At 45.7% G+C, this 20,157-nt stretch overlaps 1 protein-coding gene across 1 annotated transcript; it reads right to left on the bottom strand.

Moving 5' to 3' along the window:
• Positions 1–122: 122 nt before the first annotated feature.
• On the bottom strand, positions 123–3,950 carry Elovl3 (ELOVL fatty acid elongase 3). The gene is made up of 4 exons (XM_032895527.1): positions 3,683–3,950; positions 2,632–2,763; positions 1,644–1,795; positions 123–1,425 (listed from the first exon to the last, which is right to left on the bottom strand). Exons 1-4 carry the CDS (start codon positions 3,784–3,786, stop codon positions 998–1,000), a joined length of 816 nt encoding a protein of 271 aa, XP_032751418.1. The 5' UTR covers positions 3,787–3,950; the 3' UTR covers positions 123–997.
• Positions 3,951–20,157: the final 16,207 nt, after the last annotated feature.

The following is a 20,157-nucleotide window of genomic DNA, read 5'->3' as shown; positions in this document are numbered from 1 at the left end:
CCCTGGGACTAAGGCCAGGAACAGGGACCAGCTCCCCCGGGGCCAATTCACCCTTGGCTCACCCCGCCTTCTCCAGACTCCCCCTATCCCGTTTTCAAAGATCAATGAAATAAACGTGCGCGGACTGTCAAAGGCCTGATGATTCAGACTTGCGGTTGAGCCCTCCTTCCCCTCATCCTTCCCATTGTCCAAAAGGACAGCTGGATGTACAGGAACGGAGTGAGCGTCCAGGCTTCTAAGGCTTCCGTCTCACTCCTTTCCTCCAGGATGGGGAAGCAGGGTCTCCTTGGAGTAAAGAATTTACGAAGCTTGGCGTGACCAGCTAGTTGACAGCGATCGTCCTCTGCTGGTGCTGCGACGCCACCTGGTGGTCTCAGGAAGGACAGCTGGTCTCCAGCGCTTCCTTGCAGGGATCTGTTTTTGCAGTTTAGCCTATGACTTTAGGACTTGTTTCTCACTGTTCTTCTCAGAGGCGTGGGTCTCTAACAGCAATAAACTTCTAGTCTGTGACAGACATTTATTAAGCGCCTACAAGGCTTAGGATTTTTATTGTTTGTGTGTGCCTCTATCCCTCCACACACCTTCAGGCTCCCCACTGACAGATCACTCCCTGTGAGCAGCCTCCTCTTACCACAGAGTTCACTTTCCCCTCGAAGTCCACGAATCCTCAGAATCACGTTGACCTCTTTAATTTAAAAAATAGAGCAAGAAGAGAAAGATTTCTAAACATAAATATAAATAACTCGATTTTAAGGACCTCAGTCCTATCGCCTTCCTAGGGTTTGGTTTTTCTTCACGTGATAAACAGAAACATCAAAGTACCAGACCACACCCCTATCCCAAGGGTGACATATTCTTGGTTGTCATAGCTTCCTGCAACTTTGAGGGTACATATCCCATGGGGGAAACCATATAGGGAAGGTAACCTAATCCTTCTCCCACCCCTACCCTTAGTGCCATGGAGGAAAGGCTGAGGCCCCATCTTTCCTTCCAACTCTCATTGGCTCTTGGACTCAGCTTTGCGCTTGGGCCTGAGGTAGGCTCGGTGGAAGAATTGAGCGAATAGGAAGAAATAGGTCCCATAAAGCACGAAGGACCAGAAGAAGTGTTCCGATGTCGTGTAGCATCCTCTCTCCTGCCTCCAGATGTAATTCAGTATGCCAAAGATGGTGCCCAAAACCATCTGCAGGATCTGCAGGCTGGTGATGACCATGGGAAGGACGTTGGGATGCTTCACTTTGGCCGCCTTCATAGTGTAGTAGGTGTACATGACGGAATGTACGCCCAAGTTCATGGTCATGAACCAGCCACCGGAAGGCACTTTGTTCTTGTATCCAAAGCTCGTAAACAGTAGCACTGTGCTGTGGTGGTACCAGTGGACAAAGATGAGTGGACGCTTACGTAGAATGATGAAGGCCGTGTCTCCTGAGAGATGAGGGGGTCATAGCTAGCATGCCACCAGTGCTGGGACCACCCACAGCCCGGGGTGTGTGAACACATCAGGGAATCTCAGTGTGGGGAAGGGGAGAAATATCTCACTAAGACCCAGGAGTAGGGAAGGGACTCTCCATGTGATGGGTAAGGGGAAGCTCTGGGGAAGAATGCAAGTCACGGGGCACCAGAGACAGAGCCTCTGCACTCACCGAGTTCAACCACCTTGCTGAGAAGAAAGACCCAGGACCAGAATTTCACTATGGCATCATTAGTGTAGTCGGTAAAGCACACAGTTTCCTTGAGGCCCATTGTAAACAGCAAGGTTCCCATAAACTTCCACATCCTCAGTGTACCCAGGATACTGAAGTGAGACGGTGCACAGATATATAAAGGTATAAGAGAATGCCCAGGCGTGAACCTGACCTGACCGCATCCCCATCTGAACCAACTCTCCGTCACCTCCTCAGCCTTCCCAGAGGAGTGGCTACAGCTTTTGAGATCCTGGGGCCAATCTGGTGATATTCGCCACAAGATACGGGTTAAGAAAAAGCCAATCGATACAGGGAGAAGGATGAAAGTAAAAGTTAAGAACCGTGGGGTTGGGGATTTAGCTCAGCAGTAGAGCACTTGCCTAGCAAGCGCAAGGCCCTGGGTTCGGTCCCCAGCTCCGGAAAAAAGAAAAAAAAAAGTTAAGAACAGAGTTCTTGAAGTGGGATCTGAGTCAAAAGAGGAGAGTGGCAAGCTACAGAAGAACATGATAGGAGAGAGGCTAGAGATGTTGGTGCTCTTGATTGCTTTGAAAGAGCAATTTGGGAACTGAGACATTTAAGGCTAGAGAGTTTCGTTGACCATGTAGATTTCATGAGCACAAGACGAATGGGGTAGAGCCTAGCATCTGTATTCTCAGAACTCAGGAGACTGAGACAGGAGGGTTGTGGTGTTTGAGGCTAGCCTGGGTTACACAGTGGCTATTAGAGCAGTCTGGGATACAGAGTGAGAAACTATCTTTTTTAAAAGTAAACATTTTAAAGGGGGATAGAACAGAATAGAGACCATAAACTTGATCCCAAGAAAGGAGAATAACAAGGTACTGTGAGATAGAAGCCATTGCAGCTAAGTATTTTAGAAACTCTTGGGATAAAATGGAGACATAAGGACTAAAGAACAGGCAGAGCATGGGGTGGAGGACTACCTTACCTGAATATTGCCAGGCAGAAGGACCAGAGGATGAGAGGCCTCTGCAAGCTGAAGCCCTTCCGCGTTTTCATGTAGTTTTGACCGAAAATGATGAGCAACAGATAGACAAGCACTATGAAAAACGAGCTTACCCTGGAGGGCAGAAAGCAGATGGATTCACAGTGGGCACTGCTTAGAAGAATGCCCACACATCTCCCCCAAGGGGCAACTCTAGACTAGAGTTCCAGCAGTGTGACATTTCGGTTTCCTTATTACGGGGGAGCAGGGGCACGGAAGGTACTTTAGCAGTATTCGCGGACATAAAGTACCTAGCACAGGGCACATTCGAGATTTCTGTGATTATGACTTTCTCAATGAAGATGACAGTGCCAAGAACTACTCTGTCCAGAGCTGTGCTGTAAGAAGAGTGTAGCAACATCTGTTCGGCTTACTGCAAGATGATTGAACAATAAAGTCACCCCACAAAACACGGCTGGGATGCTTTAGGGCTAAGACAAAAGCCTCAGGAAAGCTTTGATAGGGTTTCCAACTTTGTGTCACCTTTACATCAGAGAAGATGGGACATTTGGGGAACATGATAATTGTGTGGGACAGGCTAATCCTAGGTGCTGACACAGGCTCTCTCTCTCTCTCTCTCTCTCTCTCTCTCTCTCTCTCTCTCTCTCTCTCTCTGTGTGTGTGTGTGTGTGTGTGTCTGTCTGTCTGTCTTTCTCCCTCTCCCTTTCTGTCTCTCTGTCTCTGTCTCTGTCTCTCTGCCTCTGCCTACCCCCACCCCAACCCCCGAGAGTCACCTAACAACGCTTCATTCAGGTCAATCCTCAACTACAGTTCTCATTTTTTTTCCTTTCCTTTTGTCTCCTCCCACATCTGTATCCCCAATTTCTCACTTCTGCAACTTTTCTGCTAGCGCTAAACTCTCAGAGAGGTATCTTAAAAGAGGGGGCGGGGCGGACGGGGGTTGGGAGCCAGTCCCCAGGCAGTGTTACAGGCATCCACTCCCTGTCTCCACTTCCCTCAAAGCAGTTGGTCCTTCCCCATCACCGGGTCTCACCAGTACTCCTCCAAAAAGGGCCTTAAGTCCTGCGACATCTCGAAGTCATAGGGTTGGATCAGCTCCGTTTTTAACCCACGTGAGAAATTCATGGATGTGTCCATTTCGATTTTGCAGACGACGAGGTTCAGAGCTTGGGGTAAGGGCTGGGCGAGAGCCAAGGGAGTAGAAGATGGAGTGGGTCTCAGGGATGAAGAAACCCAGGGCAAAAAGAACGTGTGCGTAAGCAGAAGGGCCCCGGAGCCTGGCACGTGCGCTGCTAACCAGCCGGCTCGCACTGCAGTGACCGTATATATCCCCAATTACTAAACTGGGGAACCAGGCGGTGCAAGGCCAGCTCCCGCCCTCAGAAGTTATCCAATCTTAGCCAAGAGTCATCTCTGTCCCGCCCCTGGGCCTCCTCCTGTCCGACTGATCCTCCTCAGGGGCACCTCCTGTAGGAACCAAGCGTGCCCCAAATCCGTTCCTCCTCCTCCTCCTTTTTTTTTTTTTTTTTTTTTTATTCCACCAGCTGCTCCAGGTTGGCTCATAACCACACCCCTCCCCCCGCCTCAATCCTTGATTTCATCGGGTACCCAGGCAGACCAGTCTCTCTGGCACCACCACCTGTAGCCTTTGTCTCATTTTACTTTAAATCTTCACCTACTTGGCCCTGACGAGAAAGTGGAGGGACTCTTGGCTGCTGGTGCCCACTTTCAAATATGGGGTAGACAATTTCCTTGGGAAACCCAGGCTTGGATAAGGAAGACCGAGCTGGACCATGAAGGACGGCTCTAACTACTTCTGTCTCTGGATCCGTGCTTGTAGGAGGAGGGGGATGGGTGTAATGAATTTTACTGTTGAGTTGTTGTTGTTGTTAATATTTGAGGAGGCGGCCACTCAAGCTGTTAGGATTTCTTTATAGTTTCCGGAACTGTCCCGTCTGACGCCCAGTAAAAACCTTGGAGAGAAAAATGGGGTCACCCTCTGGGCTTCTTGTCCTCGGGTGCAAGAGAAGCCCCGCAGGGTTTAAGGTAGCTGATGATCCAGTGAACTTCCTTCGACCTACTCTTTCCCTTCCCTGCCCGGACCTACCCAACTAAGTCTGCCCCTTCTCCAGAGTAACTAGTGCCAGTGAACAAAACACTTAGAAACCAGGGCGGAAGCCTTTACTCGGCTGTCGCCTGTTTCCTTCTTGGCTTTAGGGATGTGAAAGAAAAAGAGAAGGCTTGAAAACAGTTTGAGAGGAGAGGGGGATCTACAGACCAAGTGCAAAGAAAGAGAAATATCTGAGGCGGAGAGAGGCTCGGTGATTATGAGCACTCTTGTAAGCGCGAGGTCCGGAGTGCAGAAGCTGACACCTCAGAACAAGCCTGCATCCTGTCCTGCCCACTGTAAGCTCAGGCCTGGGCCGGCAGAGACAACAGTGTTGGGGCTTCCTGGCTGCCAGCCTAGGGGAAAAATCACAAACCCTGGGTTCATCGAGAGATTGTGTATCTCAAAGAAATAACTCCTACACACACTACCACATACACACACATATATACACACATACCACATACATACACACAGGCATACTACCACATACACACACATATACACACACCACGCACAGACACACTACCATATACACACATATGCACACATAGACACACACATACACACCACACACACAAACATACTACCCATACTCACACAGAGACACCCTACCACATACACACACAGACACAAATACAGACACACACACACCACTCGTACATACACAAACACACACACACAGAGACACACAGAGAGACACACTACCACATACATACACATATGCACACATGCATATACACACACACTCTACACACACACATACAGACATACACAATACGCATACATATACACACCACACACAGAGACATACACATCACTCACACATACACACATACAAATATACAAACACATACACACACTACCACATACAAACACATACACTCAGAGACACACAGGACCAGACACACACACTACACACATATACACACCACATACATACACATACATATATACAGACACACATATACACACACATATACACACACACACATATATATATACACCACATACACACACACACACAAATACAAATTAGAAAAACAGCAGTTCTGATATTCTTTTTTTTTTTTTTTTTTTTTTTTTTTTTTTTTTCGAGCTGGGGACCGAACCCAGGGCCTTGCGCTTCCTAGGTAAGCGCTCTACCACTGAGCTAAATCCCCAGCCCCTGATATTCTTTTTAAAGATTTTTCTGGGCTGAAGAGGTGAGCACTGGCTGCTCTTCCTGAGGACCCAGGTTTGATTCCCAGCACCCACATGGCAGCTCACAACTGTGTATAACTCCAGCTCCAGAGGCATATGTATACAGGCAACATGCCACATAAAAATAAATAAAGTTGGGACTGGAGAGACGGCTCAGCGACTAAGAGCACTGACTGCTCTCCCAGAGGTCCTAAGTTCAATTCTCAGCAACCACATGGTGGCTCACAACCATCTGTAATGGGATCCGATGACCTCTTCTGGTGAGTCTGAAGAGAGCGACAGTGTACTCAGACATAAAATAAATAAATAAATCTTTTAAAAATAAATAAATAAAGTTTTTTTTCTTTTTTTCGGAGCTGGGGACTGAACCCAGGGCCTTGCGCCTGCTAGGCAAGCGCTCTACCACTGAGCTAAATCCCCAACCCCATAAATAAAGTTTTAATTTTAAAAGGGCTTTATTTGCATTTATGTATATATGTCTGTGTTAAACGTAATGCACAGGTGCCTCGGAGGCCAGTTACTGGCAGTTATGAGCTGCCCAGGAGGGCTAGGAATTGAGCTCAGGTCCTCTGAAAGCATTCTCAACTACCAAGCCATTCCTCCATCCCCCAAAACAGTCTTTAAAAATAAAATATTTAGGGCTGGAGGTGTAGTTCAGTGATTAAGAGCAGCTGCTCTTCCAAAGGACCTGAGTTCTGTTCCCAGTACCTACCTGGCAGCTCACAACTGTCTAGTCCCAAGGGATCCGATGCCCTTCTCTAGCCTCCATGTACACTGCATAGACATACATGCAGGCAAAACACCCATACACATAAAAATAGATAATAATAAAAAATAAAGGGGTTGGGGATTTAGCTCAGTGGTAGAGCGCTTGCCTAGGAAGCGCAAGGCCCTGGGTTCAGTCCCCAGCTCCGAAAAAAAGAACCAAAATAAATAAATAAATAAAGTATTTAAATCAAGATATGCATAAGTCAGCCCTGCGCACCGCACCTAGAATCCCAGCAAGGGAAGGAAGAGTCAGGAGTTCAAGGTCATTCCTGGGCTTTGTTAGACCTATCTCAGAAAACAGAGACTATGGGGACTGGTAAGATGGTTCACTGGCAGGAGGGTTGGCTGGGAATCCTGACAGCCTGAGTTCAATCCCTAGACTCCACAGTGAAAGGAGAAAGTTAAATCCCAAAAATTGTCTTCTGATTTCTACACACACATCAAAGTATGTATCTACCATGCATACACAATAGATAGATTAGATACATAGATAGATAGATACATAGATAGATAGAAGATAGATAGATAGATAGACACATACATACATACATACACAGACAAATATATAGAGAGATACATACATAGATAAAATGTAATTATATAAAGCAAAGCCCCAAGCCTCTAGAGCCAGAAGACCCATGCAGGATCCAGCCTCCACTCTAGGTGCTGTCTTAGGAAGGAGGAGCTGGGTGGCTCCGCCCCTTCTATCTGAGTGACACACCTGAGCATCGCTCGTCTCTCTGATCACCTCTCACCTGGTTACTACACTCATCCCGCCATTGAGGTCACATCCGCTGGTTGCACTTTTGCTTTCTTTAATACAGTATATTTCTTTCTTTCTTTTTTTTCTTTCTTGTCTTGGAATCAAAAAAAGAAAAAAGCTGTTTCCAAACCTGGCTACTCACCAGGTCCGTTTGCCCCAACCCTAGACATTTCGTAGATGTTCTCTGTCCAACTGCAGAAGACAGTTCTGTCAGAATTCTAAGTTGGGTCCTGTGGCTTTCCTACCTATAACCTTCGGTGACTCCTAATTGCTTCACTAATAGCCTGCCTCTGGAAGCTCATCAGAAAGGACATGTTCGATGGAAGAATGGACAATTCAGACAATGACCATTTAAAACACATGAGCCAGCAAGATTACCCAGTAAAGGTAAAAAGGACTTGCTGCCAAGCCCAGCGACCTTAGTTTGATCTGTGGGACCCACACGGTGGAAGGAGAGAAATAATCCCTATGAAATCTTCTCCTGGGGGTCACATGCATACTGTGGCATGAACGCTCCCACCCCATACACTAAATAAATAAATAAATAAATAAATAAATAAATAAATAAATAAGACAGCGTCTCATTATATAGTCCTGGCTGGCTTGGGGCTTGCTACGTAGATGAGAATGACCTTCAGCTTACAAAAATGCCTCTGTCTCTGCCTCTGCCTCTGTCTCTGCCTCTGCCTCTCTGTCTTTGCCTCACTGCTTTTCTTCCTCGGCTTCTGCCTCTGCCTCTGCCTCTGCCTCTCTGTCATTGCCTCAATCTCTCTCTTCCTCTGCCTCTGCCTCTGCCTCTGCCTCTGCCTCTCCCCCTGCCCCTGCCTCTGCCTCTGCCTCTGCCCTGCCTCTGCCTCTGCCTCTGCCTCTGCCCCTGCCTCTGCCTCTGCCCCTGCCTCTGCCTCTGCCTCTGCCTCTGCCTCTGCCTCTGTCTCTGCCTCTGCCTCTGCTCTCCTGCCTCTGCCTCTGCCTCTGCCTCTGCCTCTTCCTCTGCCTCTGCCTCTGCCTCTCTGCCTCTGCCTCTGCCTCTCTCTCTGTCTCTCTGCCTCTCCCTCTGCCTCTCTGCCTCTGCCTCTGCCTCTCTCTGCCTCTGCCTCTGCTTCCTCTCCTCTGCCTCCTCTGCCTCTGCCTCCTCCTCCTCTGCCTCCTCTGCCTCTGCTTCCTCTGCCTCTGCCTCTGCTTCCTCTGCCTCTGCTTCCTCTGCCTCTGCTTCCTCATCTTCTGCCTCCCACATACTAGAATTAAAGGTCTGCACTACCACGACTAGCTGTTATAAAAGTAAATACAGGTTTTAAAGAATAACAGTATAGGAGCTGGAAAAGTGGCTCAGTGGCTAAGAGCATTGATGCTTTTCCAAAAGGCCAAGTTCAATTCTCAGCACCCACATACCAGCTCACAACCATCTGCAACTTCAGTTCCAGAGATCTGATGTCCCCAAGGACACACATTAAAAAAAAAAAAAAAAAAAAAAAAGACTCAAAAACAGTTTTCAAATATGAGGCACAGAGTGTGACAGATGGAATTCTGGGTCTGTAAACCTGGGTGATACTCCTTTCTCCAGGATTAATATCCCAAACTTCTTTTTGTTTAGCCGTCAGTGGTTTTTGATAGCCATCCTGAAGCCCTCAGCACAGAGAAAGAAGTGATACCCAAAGGACTGTGGGAGCAAGATGGCCGCCTTCAGGGTGTTTGCTGTTGCCAGGTCTCTCACTGTCTGCACATTCTCATTGACATCTGCACCAGTATATTTCGGTGCAGCACTCTCAGATAAATCTATGAAAAAGAGGGCTGGAGAGATGGCTCAGCGGTTAAGAGCACTGACTGCTTTTCCAGCGGCCCTGAGTTCAATTCCCAGTAACCATACGGTGGTTCGCAACCATCTGTAGTGAGATCTGATGCCCTCTTCTGGTGTGTCTGAAGACAGCTACAGTGTACTTATATATAATAAATAAGTAAATCTTAAAAAAAAAAAAAAAAAAAAAAAAGCATTACATAGCTAATATGGTACCTTATGCTTAAAATTCCAGCACTTGGAAAGAGGAGGCAGGAGGGTTACTTCAAGTTTGAGGCTAGCCTGGACTACATAGTGAGCTTCAGATCAACTGGGACTGTAGAGAAGGAGACTCCGTAAAAAGCCAAAACCAAAGCAACCAAACAAAAAGCACATTAAATAACGTTAAGTGCTGCGCAGACACCAACAATTATTGCCTAAAAGGTGACTTTACAAATTTCAACTTATTTTCAATAAAACTCAACTAAACCACGTTAAAAGGAAGGTTGTGATTGGAAACCACCTTTGGAATCTTGGACTGAACTGTGTGGTTAAAATGATAAAGATGGAAGGCATTTTGTTTATATTTTTTTAACCACGATTTTAAAACTTTAAGGGAAGAAGCGCCGTGAACACAGAGCCATGAGCACAGAGTTTTCAATAAGACAAAAAGAGTCACTGTGCACAATGCACGAAGAGCATATTTATAGCCCCATCTGATAAAAGGTTCATCCTGATAAAAGGCTCATTTCACATGCTCCAGCCTTTCCAAATCCACTCTTTTGCCAGAGACTCTGTTATGGTAACTGCCCACTGCTTCCCTAGCTGCCACCGATACAGGTCCCCTTCCTCCTCCTCTTCCTCCTCCTCCTTCTGTTCCTCCTCCTCCCTCCTCTTTCTCCTCCTCCTCCTCTTCTTTCTTCTCCTCCCCCTCCTCCCCCCTCCTCCTTCTCTTCCCTGCTCCTCCTCTCCTCCTCCCCTCCTCTTCCTCCCCTCTCCCTTCTCCTCCTCCTCCCTTCCTCCCCTTTTCCTTCTCCCCTCCTTCCCTTTCTTCCTCTTCCTTTTTCTACTTAGTTGTTGTCATTGGACAAGTCCTCACTCTATGGCTCATGCCCTTGATCATGATCCTCCTGAGTGCTGGGCTCACATGCTGGCACCATCAGTCCTGGCTGTCAGGCATACCTGTGACCCTGACACTTGAGAGGAGGAGGAGGAGCCTGGGCTTCATAGCAAGACCCCCTCTCAGAAACGAGAAAGCACACACCAATCAGCTCCTGGCTTCGCCATCCCTCTTTGTATATGTCCGTTTATGTGGGGGTGGGGGTGGGGGACATTTGTAGTATGTGTAGGTGTTCATGTGGATATTTGCATGTGTAACTACAAGAGTGCATGCAACATTTACACATGTATGTGCACATGCATGTGGAGACCAGAGATTGGCATGAGTTGACATCAGTGTTCTCCACCTTACTTTTTCGAAATACCGTTTTTTACTGAATGGGGAGCTTTGGTTTGTTTCACGAGTCTGGCCAAGCAGTGAGCTCTAGACTGCTTGTCTCTTCACCCTCACTCTTCCCCAGCCGTGTATGCCATGCCTGACTCTTCATATAGGTTATGGGGCTCTGAACTGAGCCAGTCCCCACCCCCCATGACATTCCTTTTTAAGAATAACAATAAGGGGTTGGGATTTAGCTCAGTGGTAGAGCGCTTGCCTAGGAAGCGCAAGGCCCTGGGTTCGATCCCAGCTCCGAAAAAAAAGAACCAAAAAAAAAAAAAAAAAAAAATAACAATAAAGCACTCAGAAAAATAAAGATTCCATAGTTTGACTTAGTTCAGTCTCTTCCAGCCAGTGTTCCCAGCATCCCTCAGTCCCAGCACTTGACATTTTAGCTCTAATATAGAACTTACAACTCCATAGATATCCCCTTTTCTCTTTGGGTTTGGTTTCCTTTGTGAGTACATACATTGTTTTCTCTCCTAGAAACATTGTATTCACTGTTTGGCTCTAAAGTCACTCTGTTTTTGAAAGACTGGCGAAAGCCAGATATGGTGGCACATGCCTGTACTAGCTCTTGGGGAGTAGAAGCTGGGGGCGCAAAAGTTCCAAGTCATCCACAGCCATAGAGCACTTGCCTAGCAAGCGCAAGGCCCTGGGTTTGGTCCTCAGCTCCGGGAAAAAAAGTCATCCACAGCCACTGAGCAAGTTTGGGATCAGCCTAGGTACAGGAAGACCCCCCCCCTTGTATCTTGAAACAGAATAAAATTAAACAACAAAACCTGGCTTCTCACATAGGATCAACCTCATCCCTGTCCTCTACCCAGAGGTCTTTGTCCAAACTGCCTACCAACTGTGTTCCTACTTATGGCATAGAGTTAGCCATGTGCTTCTGACTATCCTAGCTCTCCCAAAGATCTACCTCCATTAGGGCAACCATCCTTGAGGACAACACCTGAGCACACAGTGGACACTCAAACTGTCTGTGGCCTTGAATCGAAGATGCCCCCGTGTGGAGACATAAACAATAAACATATATATTTAAAAGACTCGACTTCCTTAGTAATTAAAGAAGTGAAAATTAAAGACTATGTGTAATGTCATTCTGATTAGCAGCTATTAAACCGAGCAAAAATACCTAACGCTGGCCAGAGCTTTCGGGAACAGGCCTATTCACATCTGACTAATAGCCAGGTAAATTTTCATAATCCATTTAAAAACAGAATTAGGCAATATTCAGCAAGAGTTTATCTGTGTAGCACTGACTGTCCTGGAACTCATTCTGTAGACCAGGCTGACCTCAAACCCAGGGATCCACCTGCCTCTGTCTCCGGAGTGCTAGCCAAAATAAATATTAGCCAAAATATATACAAAATAATAAATAATAAAAATAGTATGTGAAGTGGGGTGAGGTGGCATACACCTTTAATCCCAGCACTCAGGAGGCAGAGGCCAGAGCATCTTTCTGAGTTCCAGATTGGACAGCCAGGGCCACACAGAGAAACCCTGTCTGAAGAAAAAGGGCAGAGGAGTAGTTGTGGGGGAAGCTCTTGGAGGACAAGCTGTGGGGGGGAAGCTGATGTTGAAATGTAAAGTTAGTTAATTAATTAAAATGTTAAAAGCCAAGATACATACATACATACATACATACATACATACATACATACATGTGACCACCACTCCTGGAAAGTCTTTTATTTGTATTTATTATGAGTACATGTCTTTATATGTATGCCACATGCATGTGGATGCTCTTCCTCTTTTTCTCTCTCCTCCTCTTTTCCCCCCTCCCCCTCGCTCCTCCTCCTCCTGCTGCTGCTTTCCTTGAGGGAGAGGATCTTTAGACAGGATCTCTTGTAGCCCAGGTTGACCTTGATTTCCTGATCTTTTTGCCTCGGTTTCCTGAGTTCTGGATCTCATGTCTGGCAAACTCCTAGGTGTGTAAAAACAGCGGGGTGTCTATGGAAAAATTAAAATGGAAGCCTTGTTCAAAATTATAGAAATTTTTAAGTCATCAATAGCAATGCATCAAACTATCCTTTTGTAAAAGAATCGACCTTCCAAGCACAGTGGTGCACACCTTTCGTCCCAGCACTTGGGAGGCAAAGGCAGATGAATCTCTTGTGAATCCAAGGCCAGCCTGGTCTACGGAGTGAATTCCGGGACAACCAGAGATAACATGGTGAGAACCTGTCTCAATCAAAGCAAAAGGGCTGAGCTAAGGGACTGAGAAGATGGCACAGCTGGAGGACTGCTGGCCTGAGCTCTATCTCTAGCACCACAGAAAACTAGGTGAGGTAGCACACGCCTGTAATCCCATCACTCGGTGATAGAGCAGGCGGATAAGAAGTTCAAAATCATCCCTCCTACATACAGCTCCAGGCTAGCCTGTCATATAGACATTGTCACAGGGCAAATTGCTATAGCTGTCCAGAACTAGAGAAACGGACAGACAAACAGAATAACAGCATGACAGCAGAAAGCGCCACACAGACTGCATTAGAACGGGGACTCCAGAGCTTGAGACAGTAAGAGTTGGAAAATCAAAGCTGGGAATATAGCAAGATGGAAAAGCCTTTATCTAGTAGGAAGGGAACGCCCCCAAAAGGCGTCATGGCCAGTTTCTTCCCCTCTTTCTCTCTGTTTCCTTGCTGTCCCAAAGTAAGCAGCTCCCAGCTTCCTCCTTCATTCAGCATGGGCGCACAAGACCCTGGACTCTCTCCTCACTACGAAACAATAACTCGTTAAAAACAAAAAAATCCACAGGCTGGGACTGACTGGAGACATAGCTCAGCAGTTAAGAATACTTGTTCTTGTAAAGCACTGGGGTTCCATTCCCAGCACCACAGGGGTTCCATTCCCAGCACCTATGTACCACGTGATAGCTCACAAGTACGGGCAACTCCAGTTTCAGGGGATCTGATGCCCTCTTCTGACCCCCGTGGGGACCAGGCATTCATGAGTGTAAAACACTCATACATATAAAATAAAATAAATAGATCTTAAAAGGTGTCTTTAAATCCATGGGCACAGGTATGCATGATGGCGTTTACTTGTAATACCACCTACTTGGACGTTAGGGCGGGGGAATGGTGAACTCCAGACTCTATTTAAAAGAAAAGAAGAGAAAAAACTCAAGGTCATCCTGGGCTACATAGCAAGTTCTGGATCTGCTAGGGATGCATAGTGAGGTCATATCTCGAGTAAGCAAGAAAGTAAGTAAATGAATGAATGTTTATATGTGTGTGCATGTGTGATCTTACATGCACCATGTGTAAGCAGGTTCCTAAGGAGGCCAGAAAAGTGTCAGGTCTCCTGGAGTCCCCTGCAAAAGCAGTAAGTGCTGAACTGCTGAACCAGCTGTCCTGCCCTTCACCAAGCAAAGACAGCCGGGACTCCAGATACATATGTAGCAGAGGATGGCCTTTTCTGACATCGGTGGGAGGGAAGCTTGATGCTGCATCCTAGGAGGGTGCTAGATCGGTGAGGCTGGAGTGGGTGAGTGGGTGGAGGAGCACCCTCATAGAGGCAAAGGGGAGGGGGAAAGATAGGGGATGGGATGGGGTTTGTGGAGGGGGAAGAGGGATATCGTTTGAAATGCAAACGAATAAAATGATTAATTAAAAACAGAGCCCTAATGAGTAAAGTGAATGATACAGAAGGCAAATGCACAATATTAGCAAAAAATTAAAAAAAAAAAAAAAAAAAAAAAAAAAAAGAACCGGAGCTGGAGAGATGGCTCAGCGGTTAAGAGCACCCGACTATTCTTCCAGAGGTCCTGAGTTCAATTCCCAGCAACCACATGGTGGCTCACAACCATCTGTAATGAGATCTGATGCCCTCTTCCGATGTGTCTGAGGACAGCTACAGTGTACTTATATATAATAAATAAATAAAATCTTAAAAAAAAAAAGAACCAAGAAGAGATGTCTGAGAGATGGCTCAGTGGTTAAGAGCACTGACTGATCTTCCAGAGGTCCTGAGTTCAGTTCTCAGCAACCACATGGTGGCTCACAACCATCTGTAATGGGTTCCGATGCCCTCTTCTGGTGTGTCTGCAGACAGCAACACTGTACTTATATACACAAAATAAATGTCTTTTTAAAAATGCCCCTAATATGGTTATTAATAAGCTAGCTATAACTGCAGAAATGTTGGTAATATGTCAAGAAAAATCTGCAAGTTTGGTGGTTAGATTCAGCTCAATGATAGAGAATGTATTTGACTGGATTTTGTGTTTATTGCTGGACATCAGACCCAGGGCTGTACACATATGAGACAAATGTTTTATTATTGAGCTGCATCTCAGTCAAGGCACGTGTTTAACATGTACAAGGCCCAGAAGTAATAGATTAAAAAAAAGTAGGGCCTGAGGGTACAGCAGAGTTGGTGTGTCTGAAGACAGCGACGGTGTACTCAAATATAAAATAAACAGATTTTAAAAATAAAAAGGCTTGAAGACAAGGCAGAGGAATCAAGTCATCCAGTCAATGACAGTAATAAGTCAATAAAAATGCACAACTGCACATACATGATCCAGGGGACACCATGAAAAGACCAAGTCTGTAAATCATGAGTGCAGAAAACAGACAAAAATTTCATGCCAGAGTCATAGAAAATGTTTTCACTAAGTCGTAGCTAAAATATCCCCAAGCCTAGGGAAAGAGATGTCTGTGAAAGAGGCGATCAGAACTCCAAACTGCCAAAACCTGAGAAGAAACTGTCCCTATTATGGTGTAGCTAAACTACTAAATCCACAAAGCGAATAGATGGAGAGTTGCAAGACAGAGCGGGGGGCCTATCAGAATAACAGCTAATTTCCAAACAGAAACGTTACAAGCCCGACGGCTTGGAATGATATATTTCAAATTCTGAGAGATTACAACTGCCAACCCAGATTACTAACTCTCCAAAGTGACTAGTTATGATTGAAGGAGAAAGTAAAATGTTCCCTGATTAAAAAAACATGCTAAAGGATCTCGTGACCCCAAGCCAGCTCTACAGAGGTACAGGAAGAGTCTTCCAAGCCAGAAAGAAAGATAAATAGACTCATGATGGGCTGCAGGAAAGGGTACACGCAAGTACAGGAGCTAAGCAAGTGAGAAGGAATTGCCAGCTATAAAACCAACAGAACTCAGGAAATAGAACATAGTTATAAATAATTGTGGACATAGTGGGGCCGATTCCCCAATCAAATGGCACAAAGGAGCAGGCCCCTGATTTAAAAATTAGGATTGGGGGGTTGGGGATTTAGCTCAGTGGTAGAGCGCTTGTCTAGCAAGCGCAAGACCCTGGGTTCAGTCCCCAGCTCCGATAAAAAGAAAAAAGAAAAAAAATTAGGATTGGGATCAGCAAAATGGCTTAGCAGGTAAAGCCACAAAAGACTGACAACCTGAGTTCTGTATCCCGCACTGGGAGGAGAGAACTGGATCCCAAAAAGTTGACCTCTGACGATCCATGTGCACACCCACACATATACCACAGTCATACACTTTAGACACACAAATACAGAAGAAAGGAAGAAAAGAAAGAAAGAAGAAAGAAAAGAAAGAAAGAAAAAGAAAAAAGAAAAGAAAAAGAAAGAAAGAAAGAAAGAAAGAAAGAAAGAAAGAAAGAAAAAAAAGAAAAAAGGAAAAAAAAAAAAAAGGCAATCTCTGTCTCCATAAAACAAAGGAAAATAAAACACCCCAACACAATAGTCAAAATTCTCACTCTCACCTCTAAATGGGACATTCCACAAAAAATGAGTAAAACTATCTTTTTTTTTTTCTTTTTTTGGGAGCTGGGGACTGAACTCAGGGCCTTGAGCTTGCTAGGCAAGCGCTCTACCTCTGAGCTAAATCCCCAACCCGAGTAAAACTATCTGAGTTTGACTTCCTCACAGGTAAGACAGCCCTGTCAGACATCCATGGCTCATTCAGTCAGCTGGAAGGTCACACATACAGTGGTAAAAAGAAGCAGAGAACCTCACCTCAGAACAAGGCAGAAGGAGAAAACTGACTCCTGAAACATGTTACCTTTGTACCACTTTTTGCTCTTACAAAGGGCCCGGGTTCAATTCCTACCCCACATCCATTTGTAACTCCAGGTCCAAGGATTTGGAGGCCTTCTTCTGGCTTCTGTGGATACCAGGCATGCAAATGGTGCGCACACATACATGTACACAAAACATTCACACACATAAAATTGAAATTATTAGAGGGAAAAGTAGGATTATGGCTGGCTTTAAAGCTACCGTAAATTAACTAAGGCCAAATTTGATGTTGAGCTTGGACACTCAATAGTAGCCAAAAGCCAGCCAAGAAGTAGTGACTTTGAATTTCTTTTTGTAAAACTTTTTGTCCTTATATATATATATATATATATATATATATATATATATATATATACATATATATATGTATACACACACACACACACACACACACACACATATATACGTTGTGCTGGAAGAGCAACTAGCTTACTGGTAGAGCACTTACATAAGATGCATGTGGTCCTGGGGTTGACCTCCAGAACTATATATGTACAACGTTGTGCACACATATGCACACATGTGGTAGCAATTTGCAGGACACAGGAGCAGAACTGGCAGAACTCTATGAATTTAGATCTTAACGTGCCTCACATGTTGAGTTCCAGGCCAGCCGAGACTACATAGCAAGACTCTGTCTTGCAAAACAAACAAAATCTAGTAGCAGTGGTAATAATGGCTGACTCTTACTGTTTGGTTGTGGCTAAGAACTTAACGACCACAAGTTGAATGCAAAATAAGCTACCAGGTCCAGATGACACAGTTAGCCAGAAGCTGTAAATATCATCCTTCCCTGGGTGCCTGGAACCTTTGCAGCACTGAAGAAATTGAGGTGAAGCAAATGAAAAGGCCATACACCAGAGCGCTGGTCCTGCAGACGACCTTAGGGAAAGGCGCCGTGTGTGAGTTACACCTTTGAACCAGACTTCTGGGTTCAATGAGAAGGAAATAAGCCAAGTAGGATGTCGAGAGTACAGTTTGACTCAGGAAGCCCCAAACATGTGCTAACACTTGTACCTCGGACACTTGCCTCAAGGGGATGAAAGTTCAAAGATTCTTTCTGCATCTGGGAGTGGGACCTCCAGGGGAAAATACTCAAGATGTATTCATGAAGCAAGGCACAGGCTGGAGAAATCCACCTGCTTTTGCTGTAAATGGCTTCTGGGAAAGAACACATACAGGACTGCGACTCATGTAATCGGGGTCCTGTTACTTCATAAACCCTGGGGTGTGGCTGCCTCCATGAGTTGCCGAGTTCGTTTATCTGGATCATCTTGGCTGGGAGGCTGAGACACTGTAAGCTAATGTGCACCTTAACACTTCACCCGAGTTGTTTTGTTCTTCGAGATCATTCTCTTGATTCCCTGGGACATTGGTTCAGATTTGCCGGTCAAAAACCACCAGCTTCCTTAAACCCCGTTCTCCTGCATATCTGAGAGCTTAAGCAAGAGTTCTTTCTGTCCCCAACATGGAGAAGTACATAGATTAGTGCTCTGAGTATGTACCTGATTTTTGTTATTCGCGTCCTGAATCTGTAGCCAGACTTGATTATGATAACTTGCTGTGAATCCAAATTATTATCTCTAGGTTGTATCTGAATCTTGTGGTTCCCCACCCCCACCCCAGGCCATGTGACTCATTTCCCCTCACTTTATAAGAACTTTTCTGAGAGTCAGGGTCATATGTACCACACCATCCAATCTATCAAACCCTCAGGGATTATCTCCAAAGAAATTCCAGTGCCTTCTCCACTAATCCTAGCGTGGTCTAAGGCAGAAACTTAGAGCACACCTAAACTAGGCCATTCCATTTTACAGCCTAGTGTACTGAAAAGCACATCCATTCACAACGTTTGCCTGCTGAAGTGTGGAAGAAGATAACCATTACCAAGAGAAAGAAATAAAAGGAGTTTAGCAAAGACGGTTACCTCACCAAAGATTTTGGCAGGATACACAACAACTGAGGATAGGAGAGTACATCTGAAAGCCCAGCAAAAGGGAACTGAAGCCAACGTGATCAGGAGTTGAAGGGCATTCTGATCTACAGCAAGTTTGAGTTCAAGGTCAATGAATTGAGTTTTATGAGACACTGTTGGGGGGGTTCTCTCCTACCCTTCCTGTCTTCTGGGTGTCTACTTCCACCCCACCCCTGAACATGGAAGTTTGTATTCAGCAGCTGGGTTGGGTAGTGTACCAAGACACCATTTCCCATATGTCCTCTGGTTCTAACCTTGATGTCTGCCCCCTGCCATGTTCTTAGCAGTGGTCCTCAACCTGTGGGTCAACCCCTTTGCCAAACTTCTGTATCCAAAAATATTTACGTTACGATTCATAACTGTAGCAAAATGACAGTTATGAAGTAGCAACAAAAGTAATTTTATGGTTGAGGTCACCACAATGTGAGGAACTGTATTAAAGAGTCATTGTGTTGGGAATGTTGAGAACTTTCCCCATTGGAGGAGTTAGAGAAAGGATTGAAGGAACTGAAGGGGTTTGCAACCCCATAAGAACAACAATACCAACCAACCAGAGTTCCCAGGGGCTAAACCACCATCCAAAGAGTACACATGGACAGACCCATGGATCTAGCTGCATATGTAGGGGAGGATGGTCTTGTTGGGCACCAATGGGAAGAGAAGCCCTTGGTCCTGTCAAGGCTGGACTCCCCCCCATGTAGGCGAATGTCAGGGTGGGGAGGTGGGAAGGGGTGGGTGTGTGGGTGTGTGGGGGAACACCCTTATAGAAGCAGGGGGGTTTAAGAGCACCCGATTGCTCTTCCAGAGGTCCTGAGTTCAATTCCCAGCAACCACATGGTGGCTCACAACCATCTGTAAAGAGATCCGATTCCCTCTTCTGGTGTATCTGAAGACAGCTACAGTGTACTTATATATAATAAATGAATAAATAAATATTAAAAAAAAGAAATATAGGAGGTGTCTTTCCTTTAAATGACTAGCTCCTGCAACCCCTTCTTGAAGACCCTGGTGTCTTTGGCTTTTCTTTGAAACCTTGGCCCTCACCCACTTGTCAGTTTGCCAAAGTGGGTGGGCAACCCAGCGCCCCTCCCCATTAAAATAACCATATGTTGGGAGGGATGGGCTAGAGAGATGGCTCAGTGGCTAAGAGTACTCGTTGCTCTTGTAAAGAACCAGGTTTCAGTTTCTAGGACCCACATTGTAGTTCATAATCATCTGAAACTCCAGTGCCAGGGGATCCAACAACCTCTAAGGTCAATGGGGACACACACGTTGCACATACATACAGGCAAAGCACAACCTGAAGGTCGGTGGCCAGAATATGTTGACCTCACTCTTCTCCACCATGTGATTGGGTGCCACATAGGCTAAATTAAACAGGAAGCTACAGGG

Source organism: Rattus rattus, chromosome 2, assembly GCF_011064425.1.
Source record: "Rattus rattus isolate New Zealand chromosome 2, Rrattus_CSIRO_v1, whole genome shotgun sequence".
In the NCBI taxonomy this organism is placed as follows: Eukaryota; Metazoa; Chordata; class Mammalia; order Rodentia; family Muridae; genus Rattus; species Rattus rattus.
Note: the sequence above shows the minus strand (reverse complement) of the source record. Positions and strands in the feature narration are given on the sequence as shown.

What these genes read in the sequence shown, in the direction of transcription:
- Elovl3 (XM_032895527.1), bottom strand. Translation starts at nt 3,786, where the DNA reads ATGGACACATCCATGAATTTCTCACGTGGGTTAAAAACGGAGCTGATC. An exon ending in CCCTTTTTGGAGGAGTACTG is followed by an intron (nt 2,764 to 3,682) that starts GTGAGACCCGGT and finishes TCTGCCCTCCAG; the next exon opens with GGTAAGCTCGTTTTTCATAG. An exon ending in CAGCAAGGTGGTTGAACTCG is followed by an intron (nt 1,426 to 1,643) that starts GTGAGTGCAGAG and finishes CTCATCTCTCAG; the next exon opens with GAGACACGGCCTTCATCATT.